General features: G+C 37.1%; 1 protein-coding gene across 1 annotated transcript; it reads left to right on the top strand.

Moving 5' to 3' along the window:
* The first annotated feature begins 10574 nt into the window (after nt 1–10574).
* LOC136174256 (olfactory receptor 4C13-like) lies at nt 10575–11135 on the top strand. The gene has a single exon (XM_065944269.1). The coding sequence runs from the start codon at nt 10575–10577 to the stop codon at nt 11133–11135; it is 561 nt and encodes a 186-aa protein (XP_065800341.1).
* Nucleotides 11136–12200: the final 1065 nt, after the last annotated feature.

Here is a 12200-nt window from a genome sequence, read left to right as displayed (position 1 = left end):
ATTCAGTAGTTTATGGGTAAAAACTCTGATCCTTGTTGCTTCCTTCCAACTAGTGCCATTTGTATACATGCAATTTTAATATATGTATATCTGTATGTCTACATAGTTATACAGATATAAATGTGTTATGTGAATGATTCACATGTGGCTACTATTATGTGTGTATATATATATATATACACATATATATGTATGTATACATTCATAAATATAGATGAGGAATATTTATATAATATTCTTCATATATATAAACAGCAAACAATTTTTTATTTGATTGTTGAAGTCTTGACAAGAGTATACTTGGAAAACACCTAAATAGACCAAGTACACCTTTAGTTAAATGTAGCTGCTGCTGTCCGATGTGATTACAAAGTGTTTAGCTCTGTAACTAACTCTGTTCTTGCCTCAGCATCTTACTCATGCTCTCAAGTCTTATATTCTCTCCAAAATATCACTGTCCCTCCACCTAAATCAGAAGACAATTGTTATTGTCTTCTCAAGGATGTGCAATTGTTAATAATAGTCCATCAACTAATACGAGGTTTCAGAAAACATTAATTTTTTTTTAGTAAAATAAGTTTGATTTTTGTGAGAAAGGCAGAGTCTTGGGCATTCAATAGAGATTTATTGAATAAATTTTTTCAACATCAGAATAAGAAATGATGCCTAACCAGGATCATTGCAGCTTCACACTTTCTAGAATAAATCTGGTTAAAAGAAATATTGTTTAGTACAACACATGATAATGATGTATTTCAAATTTACCAAAGAGTACATCTTAACAATTAGGCATGGCTCATGTAGCTGATGCCAGCAAATGTTTCTTCACACGGAGAATACAAATCTATGCTCTTGCTGACATCCTTCTAAATATGCATTGTTAATATATGAGTATATGCATGTAATATGTATTATCCTATTTTAATTGACTTATTCTAGCATACAATTCTATCCTCTTACTTTTCACTTTAAAACAGACTTTAGATAGCATTGCTAATATATATATATATATATATTTTTTTTTTTTTTTTTTGGAATGGCTCTATCAATGGGTGGTATTACTCTAAGTATCCTTATTCTAAACTCCTTTCAGATGTGCACTAAGTCAACAGACTTGCACCAAAAAGTACACTTCATAAAAATGATAGATGAAAATATCATCTAAATGGACATTAAATTTGAATGTATTAACTAGTGAATACAAATGAGCACACTTTCATGGGGTTAATTACCTGATTTTTGTGACCCCATGGACTGTGGCCCATCAGACTCCTCTGTCCATGGGATTTCCCAGGCAAGAATACTGGAGTTGGGAGCCATTCCCTTCTCCAGAGGATCTTCCCGACCAAGGGATTGAACGCTGGTCTCCTGCACTCAAGGCAGATTCTTTAATATCTGAGCCACCAGGGAAGCCCCTAATTATATGTAATAAGGAGAAAAGTCTCTTTTAAAATGGATTATTTTGCCTATGATTTATTTTGCCATATTTTAAGCTTTAAAGTGAAATCCATTTATATTTGAAAATTATGATCTTTCTGGCATATAAGCAGTAAACATACTTTTCCAGTTTGACATTTGCAATTTGCTCTTACCTTCTATTTGAATAAAATAAAGGTGCGAATGCATGCTCCTTCCCTTAGTCGTGTCCTACTCTGTGACCCACGATCTGCAACTCACCAGGCTCTTCTGTCCATGGAATTTTCCAGGCAGGAATACTGGAGTGGGCCATTCCCTTCTCCAGGGGATCTTCCCAACACAGGGATTAAACCCACTTCTCCTGCATCTCCTGAATTGGCAGGCAGATTTTTTTTTACCATTGAGCTACCCAGGAAGCCCTAATGTAGGGGACATAAACCAATTTGTCTAGTGTTTGGCATTTAGCTAGATATGATAAACAAGAATTGCCTTTTAATTTCCATATTCGCTTACTTAAGATGAGAGTACAGGACTTTTAAGATATATATCACAAAAATGTTAATGAAATGTTTCAGGTATGACTTGGATTTTCTTGGGTTCCTTTTATAAATTCCTGATGTTTGATTTTAAACCTGGAAATTGAAACAGTGTTCTGATTTATGGGAAATGTCCTACTTATATTTTTCCTTCATTTTAGATTCACTGAGACTCTGTGTCTTAAGAAAGCATATTGAAAGACAAAAAAATAATGAAGTGGACAGCATATAAATTAAAGATTTTACATGCTAATAATAGGAACTGACTTTATTTTTTCTATTTTTTTTTTTTATTAGTTGGAGGCTAATTACTTCACAACATTTCAGCGGGTTTTGTCATACATTGATATGAATCAGCCATAGAGTTACACGTATTCCCCATCCCGATCCCCCCTCCCACCTCCCTCTTCACCCGATACCTCTGGGTCCTCCCAGTGCACCAGGCCTGAGCACTCGTCTCATGCATCCCACCTGGGCTGGTGATCTGTTTCACCATAGATAATATATATGCTGTTCTTTCAAAACATCCCACCCTCACCTTCTCCCACAGAGTTGAAAAGTCTGTTCTGTACTTCTGTGTCTCTTTTTCTGTTTTGCATATAGAGTTATCATTACCATCTTTCTAAATTCCGTATATATGTGTTAGTATACTGTAATGTTCTTTATCTTTCTGGCTCACCTCACTCTGTATAATGGGCTCCAGTTTCATCCATCTCATTAGAACTGATTCAAATGAATTCTTTTTAATGGCTGAGTAATATTCCATGGTGTATATGTACCACAGCTTCCTTATCCATTCATCTGCTGATGGGCATCTAGGTTGCTTCCATGTCCTGGCTATTATAAACAGTGCTGCGATGAACATTGGGGTGCACGTGTCTCTTTCAGACCTGGATTCCTCAGTGTGTATGCCCAGAAGTGGGATTGCTGGGTCATATGGTAGTTCTATTTCCAGTTTTTTTAAGAAATCTCCACATTGTTTTCCATAGTGGCTGTACTAGTTTGCATTCCCACCCACAGTGTAAGAGGGTTCCCTTTTCTCCACACCCTCTCCAGCATTTATTGTTTGTAGACTTTTGGTTAGCAGCCATCCTGACTGGTGTGTAATGGTACCTCATTGTGGTTTTGATTTGCATTTCTCTGATAATGAGTGATGTTGAGCATCTTTTCATGTGTTTGTTAGCCATCTGTATGTCTTCTTTGGAGAAATGTCTGTTTAGTTCTTTGGGCTTGGAGCTGACTTTAAAACTGTAAACAACTTGAAATGTTTGAGAAGTAGAATAAAAAGTAAACTTAGTCAAAAGCAACCTATTAAAATAAGTGACATGATTGCCTGGGCCAAATTACTGTGTATTCATTACTAAAATTTTGTGTTTATTGTTTCTTTCTCTCTGTCTCACCCTCTATCCTGTGTGTGTACTTATTATGTCTGAAGAATAATTTATTTTTCATTGTTTACCTATTTCTTGTATTATTATTTTCATATGCAATCAAGGAAATAAAGTATTATACATTCCTTTTCATTCAGATAAAAGTAACACATAGCAGACAAATGAGTGCCCACTGAATAGTGACAGTCCCACACTATTTGGACTCTGACTCTTCTGTTCATAAGTACCTTTCCTGTTCTCCTTTGCAGAATGTTTTTCTAACCAGTGTCTTACTCTCATCAACTGAAACAATGCTGCAAAATAACAGTGTAACTGAGTTCATACTGTTAGCATGGACAGAGGATCCTGAGACAGAAAATGGTGTTTGCAATCTTCCTCATTTTCTATTTTGGAACCGTGGTGGGGAATTTACTTATTATCGTGACCATCACATCTAGCCAGACACTTGAGTGCCCCATGTACTTCCTATTTTATTTGTCCTTGATTGATACCTGCTTTTCAACTTGCGTGGCTCCCAGATTAATTGTAGATGCTCTGTCTGCAAAGAAAATCATATCATACAATGAGTGCCTGGCTCACGTCTTTGCGCTGCATTTTTTTGGCTCCATGGAGATCTTTGTCCTGTCCTCATGGCCGTTGATTGCTATGCAGCCATTTGCAAGCCTTTGCATTATCCAACCATTATGAGCCAGAAAATCTGCATCATCTTGATTGTTCTTGCATGGATAGTATCTTTTATACATTCTATGGCTCAGATTATCCTGGCCTTGAGATTGCCCTTCTGTGGATCCAACTTGATTGATCACTATTGCTGTAATATGCAGCCTTGTTGAAACTTTCCTGCATGGATATTCATGTGATGAACCCACTGGTGGCATTTAATAGTGGGGTCATTTGCACACGCAGTTTTATAATTCTGATAATCTCACACATTGTTATCCTGCATTCACTAGGAAACCACAGGGCAGAAGGGAGGAAAAAAGCTCTCTCCACTTGCCCTTCCCACGTCATTGTAGTTGTCTTATTTTTCGGGCCTTGTATATTTATCTATTCCCATCCCCCGACCACGTTTCCCATGAACAAGATGGTGACGGTATTTTACATGATTGGAACCCCCTTCCTCAATCCGGTCATCTCCACACTGAGGAATGCAGAAGTGAAACATGCCATGAGAAAGGAATGGCGTGTCAGAATTACCTCAGAAAGCGAAAGATGAATGGAGGGCCTTGCTTGATTACTTATTGAGTCATGGTTTGACTGTCTGTACAGACATATGAGAGTACGTGTTTATGTGGGAATGATATATTCTCTCATAAAGGGTTATGAGCTGCTCCTTTTTCTAGTTCACAAGTAAGATGAATGTCAAAGCTTCTCATTCTTACATGGACCAAACTTACCAATGCTAACCTTGTTCTCCTGTTTATTTTGAAATAAATTCAGTAAAATAGTATGTTTTCTTTTCCACATTTGTTTTTTTTTTTTTTAATTTCCGAGTCAATGCAAAGTTCCCTGACTACATGTCACGCATAAGGAGGGCCATATAGTATAAAAATATATTTAAAATATAAAATTTAAAAAATATATATATATAAAACAATAATGACTCCATCATAAAATTATCTAATTTACTCCTGTATAAAACCAGCACACACATATATACATACAGATGCTATACAGGTTTTCATGGTTATTTGTATTTTAGATGAAAGAATGATGAAGCTAAAGAGATAAAGAAGAAAATAAAATCAGTTAACATGCAGGTGAAAAATAAAGCTAAGATAATAGAATAAGAAATTATACAAGGAAAGAACATTTAGGATTTTTTATGTGTTTCAAAAGTATTTGTAGTTAAAATTTGGAATAATGCAATTTTTAAAGAAGTTTTAGAACATAATATGCACACAATGCATAATTTTGAATATTCACCTGCCCTCAAAAGTGAGTCAGAGAAAAGAGAAACTATGAACTCTAAGCATCCTTTCACTTCTCTCAGGAAGAAGTAGAATACCTGATACATATCCAGTGCTATTTTGTTTTCATGATATGTTTCAAAAAATATTAAAATGTTCCATATGTCTACTGAAAATATACAAACAGAAAATCTGAAGTTCAGAGAAGTGAACATACCCTTGAGGTTGTTCTAAGAAGTACCAGAAGCAAGGCTTTAAACCAGATCCATATGTATTCTCTGGAAGAAATAAAGGCCTCTAATCCACTTAATCCCTTAATTCACACATCTTCAACATGACCTACAACACAGGACAAGTCAGGAATTGATGACGTGGTCATGAACTGCTTTTATTCTAGCTTAGAGATGAGTAGTAGAATGCTATGATTAAGAGCATGAGCTTTGAGCTCAGACTCTGTGAATCTAAATCCTGTCTCTACCATCTTATGGTTCTTTAAGTTCAAGGAAAAGAGATGGAATACTGGGCCTCATTTTTGTGTGTAGATTGAAAATGAAAATAATTCCTATATTATAGGCTTGCTGTGAGGATTAAACAAGGAGTATACATAAAGAACTCTGAATAAACATGACAATTTAGTAAGTCTATTTATTTTCATCATAAAGTGGACTTTTTTTAAACCTACTAAAAGTTATAAATTTTAATAATAGCCATCATATATATGTACCAATAATAGTTTTATTTCACTCAGGGAGTGCACTTTATAAATGTTCACCAAATATATCAGTCCAGTATTGCTAACAGCATTAAATATAAATCTAAGAGAATGTTAAACACTTTGCTATTGCTTAAGTACGACATAAAGAAGTCTTTAGGGAACAAGCATCAAGCTTTTTACATTTTGTGTCATCAGCTTTAAATATGAGTTAATGTGGAATCTGAATAAAAACCAAAACAATAGCAAATAATAGTCAACTCACAGATGAATGGATAAAGAAGTTCTGGTACATACACGCAGTGGAACAATACTCAGTAATAAAAAGGGACGTATCTGAGTCAATTCTAAGGAGGTGGATGAAACTAGAGCCTATGCAGATAGAAGTGAAAAAGAGAAAAATAAACATTGTATATGAACACGTATATACATGGAATCTGGAAAGATGGTACCGATGATCCTCTTTGCAGAGCTGCAATGGAGACAGACACGGAGAACAGACTTATGGATGAAAGCGGGGCTGGGGAGGAGGGAGAGGGTGAGAGGCGTGGAGAGAGCAGCCTGCAAACACAGAGGCCACCGCATGTAGAACAGGGTCAGTGGGGTTTGCCTTTGGCTCAGGGGACTCAGACTGGGGCTCCGTGACAACCTAAAGGCCTGGGAAAGGGTGAACGTGGGAGGGAGGAACGCATGTACACCTATGGCTGATTCATGTCTGTGTATGGCGGAAATCAAACCCATATTGTAAAGCAATTATCCTTCAATTCAAAATAAATTTTAAAAATAGAAATAGTCACCACACACAAACAGAAAATAGAAAAATGTGTGCTAGGGGCTGAGGGCTTGAGGAAATAGAAATAGGTTGATGAAGCTCTGCAGACTTTCAGGGACAAGATGAAAAGTCTTGAAGATACAACGCAGCTGAGGATGACTGCAGTTGCAAGCATAGCGACTGTACTGCATCACTGGCATGTAAGAGAATAGAACTTGAACACTTTCAGCAAGAGAGAGAAGAGGAAGCTGAGGGTACGGATGCGTTACTGAACCAGACGGGAGAAGTCATTTCACAATTTATTGCCCTTGTTGCCGTTGTTGCTAAGGGCTGAACTCTTGCTCGCCGTGGACTGGGTCCGCCAGGCTGCTCTGTCCATGAGCTTTCCCAAGCAAGAACGCTGGAGTAGTCGCCCTTTTCTCCTCCGGGAGGTCTTCCCTACCCGCCAGGGGTTGAACCTTCATCTCCTGCACCGGCAGGTGAATTCTGTGCCCCGACTCACCTGGGACGCCCAGGTTCCTCTGTCCATGGAACTCTCCAGGACAGAATACTGCAGTGGGAAGCCATTCCCTTCTCCCCGGGATCTTCCCAACCCAGGAAATGAACCTGGGTCTCCCGCATGGCAGGAAGGCTCTTTACCGTCTGAGTCACTTCCACGGTCCTCTGTGTGTGTGCTCAGTAGCTCAGTCCTGTCTGCCTCTTTGCAAATCCATGCACTAAAGACCACCAGCCTCCTCTGTCCATGAATTTTTCAGGAATTCTGGAGTGGGTTGCCATTTCCTCTTCCGTGGGATCTTCCAACTCAAGAATCGAACCCATGTCTCCTGTGTCTCCTACACTGGCAGGTGGATTCTTTACCTCTGTGCCCCCATGGGAAGCCCATGGAACCCTCTAATGTATGAAACAGATTTTGAATTCAAGTACTTTGACGTGGCTTCCTTCAATTTTATGCCTGCACTGCAGTCTGTGACTCATGTCTCATTCATTGGCAGCCAGATTTTTTAACACTAGCACTACCTGGGAAGCCCAGTCAATACTAGATTTCCAGAAAAGTTTTAAAGTTGAAAAGAAGAGAGGAGTTCTCTCTCTGACATGAGTGTAGAAATTAACTACACTGCAGATCCCACACTAGAATTATGCCATTGCTGCTATTCACACAGAAACTCGGTTCCGATAGAGGAAGGGAATCCACATGCTTACGTTGCATGGGCAGGGATGCAAGTCACTACTCAAGAATGGGTGTTTTTCAAATATGTCTCTTCAGACCAGCCTTTCCATCAAGGAAGATAATTAATTCCTTGGAGAGAAAAGGAATCTATAAGACAAAGTACTTGAATCTTAGTGGAAAACTCTTTAAATATCCATGCATTACAGGCAACAAAGTTTCCTTAGCTTGCTCTCACCTACAGAGCAAGATTCACCAAGGGTGAAATGAATCCCTTGGTGTGTTTCCACCACACATTTTGCCTCCTGTCCGTGAGATGAGAGCCATCTATGGAAGAACATTTCTCCATAGTGTTCCAGCTGAATTCATTACGAAGTGAAGTTCCAGGTTTTCTGTGAAAGTTTTTGATGCTTTAGGCTAGAAGTGAAGATTTAAGCCTTATAAAATGACCTACTTATCCACTGTTGATGTGGTACTGAATTGTATGAATACTGTCTTTCTGAGTGTGTCATAGTTTTTGTACTGAAAGCTGTTTATCCCAAGAGGAGGTCTGTTTGCAAATGGGATTAGTTCTGAATACCCCCAAATATCACTAAGATCATAGAAAATCTGAAGGTAAGTTCTTCAATAGTGCTGATTCTTATTAAAGATTGTTAGTTTCCATATATAGTAATGACTATGTTTCATCGCATTTCAAATAGGGTAATAGAGCATTTAATCTTCAACCCATTCCTCTAAAGAGAGTTAATGAATATAATTAACCTAAATTAGGAGATGAAGAAATAATTGAGGCTCATAGAGATTAAGAAATTTGTGGGACTCAATTCTCTAACACCAGATGCTCTTCTTTTGCCAAGAGACATATCTTTTAATAATTAAGACTAATCATGAGAATGAAAACCAATTTTAAACACACTTCACACTCAAGACTTTTACATTTAACAATGTAAATACTAAAGAATGTAAATCATCATTTGTTTAATCCAGACATGAATAGAAAGAACTCTTCCTGTAATCAATCGTTATGGATAATGTGAGTCTCTCTGGTTTTTTTAAAAATAAAATTCCAAATGATTATTCCTCAGTTTATTTCATGGTTAAATATCTATTTGTATTATTGATCAAAATACCAATTCTGTCTGTCTCCTAGGTGCATAGACAGTCATAAAAATAAGTGAAGGTCCTCTGTGTGCCCTCTGCTGTGTGGTGGAGATATTCATATATGTTTGCTCAATCAATTCTCATAACAGCCTGTGAGGTGGACATTATCGTCCTCATTTGATACTAGAGGAAACTAGGATGTAAGTTGCCAAGAAATATACCCCAGAATCAAGTAGCTGCAAGTGAAGAAACACAAGATCCTTACCTGTTTGTTTGTTTGTTTGTTTGTTTTTCTGATTCTCAAATCAGTGTTTAACTGCTGGAATCATCATTTCAACACTTTGCAGAAGAGTCTGTGGGGTAGTGCTTTGTAGGGAAATTGTGGAGAAAGGAAACAGGGGTGAGGAAGAGACAAAACTAAAATGGGCCTTCAGTGAAAGTAGTACCACAGGGTTATTCAAAATGAAGAATTTCAGTAAGTTTTACTGTGTGTATGTGTCTGAGGCTGTGTATATATATGCATATTTGTATTTCTTCAATGACATTGCCGCATAGACACTTGCCTCTGGAGTAGCATTAATTATAAACATTGTGATAATATATAAAAGTCTTTATTAGATCAGCATGGTTTATTTTAACCTAACAAGATAGAACAGTATTTAAGAATTTGGAGGAACCAAAAAGAAGTAGAATTTGAACTAGTCTTAGATCTGCTATTAGTTGCTTGATTTTTGTCAAGATGCATACTTTCTCTAAGCTTCTACTCACTAGTGTGAAAAATAAGTTTACAAATGATAGTAGTAATCATTTCAGAGGTCTGCAGTGATAATTAAATAATGAAATTTCTGAAAAAGCATTTAGAGCACAGTAAGTGTTCATCATGATTTTAAAACTAGTTTTATTGTTGCTAGTGATTAGATTTTGCTGTAATTAGATTTTGTTGTTATCATTATTAGTCTTACTATTAACATTAGTCTCTGATATCCTTTACTTTGTGCAAATGGATGAAATAATACCATGTACAGGTTACTACCATGCCATACACATAGCAATCAAACACTATTAGCTACGGTTAAGTTATTGGAATTAGGCAACATGGCTTTTCAGTTCTATCACAGTATCCAGAGTCCCCTGTATTCATTCCTTTCCTATTATGGATGCCCCATAACACTTAATGTGAATGCTTAATTACTCTGTTGCGCATAACACTTTGATCTCCATCTCCTGACTGAACCTCATCCAAGTCCACTTGGTCCAAGTCACAAAAAAACATCTTTACGAGAGTTATATGCAAAATTCACACTTTCTCAAATTCGCCTTCATGGCTACACTCATGTGCTCATATTCTTACACTTAAATTCTAATATTTACACTCAAATCCTCATGCACTCATAGTTGAAAAATCTTTAAGATATCAGAATATCTTCCATCTTAAAAAATCTTATTAGAATTTAGATATCCATAGAATCTAGGCAATTGCTATTTATTAGATGAAAAACAATAAATTCAAGACTCTTTAAAAAAAAAAAGTGACTTTTTAAGGTACTGTGATCTACAAGAGCACGAAAAACATGGAAAATAGGAACAATGTGACAGAGTTTATTCTCCTGGGACTCACACAGAATCCAAAGATGCAGAAAATCATATTTGTTGTGTTTTTGGTTGTCTACATCATCTCTATGGCAGGAAATGTATTCACCACGGTCGCCATCACTACCAGCTCATTACTGGGGTCCCCAATGTACTTCTTTCTGGTTCATCTCTCTTTTATTGATGCCTGCTATTCCTGTGTTGATACCCCTAAACTGGTCATAGATTCACTCTATGAAAAGAAAACCAGTACTTTCAAAGGGTGCACAAATCAAATCTTTTGGGAACATTTCCTTGCAGGTATTGATATTATCCTGCTCACTGTGATGGCCTATGACCGCTATGTGGCCATCTGCAAGCCCCTGCACTATCCAACCATCATGAATCGAAGGTTATGCTGGTTGCTAGTGGGAGTGGCATGGATGGGAGGCTTTCTTCACGGACTCATCCAGATCCTCTTCATCTTCAGGTTGCCCTTCTGTGACCCTAATGTCATAGATCACTTCATGTGTGACCTGACCCCTTTGCTCAAACTTGCCTGAACTGACACCCACACTCTAGGGCTCTTTGTCGCTGCCAACAGCGGTGTCCTCTGTCTGCTGAACTTCCTTCTCTTGGCTGGCTCCTATGTGGTCATTCTGCGCTCCCTGAGGACCAAAAGCTCGGAGGCCAGACGCAGAGCCCTCTCCACTTGTGTCTCCCACATGACAGCCGTTGCCATATTCTTTGTGCCCTGCATATTTGTATACATGAGGCCTGCAGTTATGTTGCCTGTCGATAAATCAGTTGCTGTATTCTACACGATGATAACCCCCATGTTAAATCCTTTAATCTATACCTTGAGGAATGCCCAGTTGAAAACTGCCATTAGGAAATGGTTTAGTAGGAAAGCTATTTCAGGTGAAAAATAAATGTGGCCAGAACTCAAAATTGATTGAACAGAGGTAACTGTCAAAAGGACATTGCTGACAATCTCTGCAGAGAATAAAGTGAAATAAAGAACAACAACAACAAAATGACCAAACTTAGATTCTGTAAGAGGGGAGTAGAAATTGGTGCAAGAAAATGGGAAAAGCCAAACCCAGGACCGTTCTTTGAATATGTGAAAATTTTACCAAATTGGGACTTGATATCACTGAATTCATCACTTTATATGGATTCAAAATGTTTATTCTAGTAAAAATAAATGCCATAAAGTATATTCTTTCTTATTAATAATCTCAGTAACAATCCATAGAGATAGGCACTGCTATTTTTCCCATTAACAAGTGAGAGACTACATAGAAAGAAGTAAATTCCAAAATGAAAATATCAAAGAACTAATAAACAGAATCTAGCTGATCTCTCAAATCATGCTGTTAGCTGTCAGAAAACAATGACAGAAGGGTAACCAGTTACCATTCAAAGGGACTGGGACTGTTTCAGACTATATATATATACATATATATATATATATATACACACACATATATATCTATGTGTGTGCTATATTACATGTCATATGTTATTACATGATAATATTATATATTATTAGCATAGTATATGCTATTATTATATAATCAGTTACATTCCATGTGTAGTAATATATATATATATAGTTACATATA

The sequence above is a fragment of the Muntiacus reevesi genome, chromosome 9, assembly GCF_963930625.1.
Source record: "Muntiacus reevesi chromosome 9, mMunRee1.1, whole genome shotgun sequence".
Taxonomy (NCBI): domain Eukaryota; kingdom Metazoa; phylum Chordata; class Mammalia; order Artiodactyla; family Cervidae; genus Muntiacus; species Muntiacus reevesi.
Note: the sequence above shows the minus strand (reverse complement) of the source record. Positions and strands in the feature narration are given on the sequence as shown.

Coding starts and splice junctions, on each gene's coding strand:
- LOC136174256 (XM_065944269.1), top strand. CDS start 10,575: ATGGAAAATAGGAACAATGTGACAGAGTTTATTCTCCTGGGACTCACA.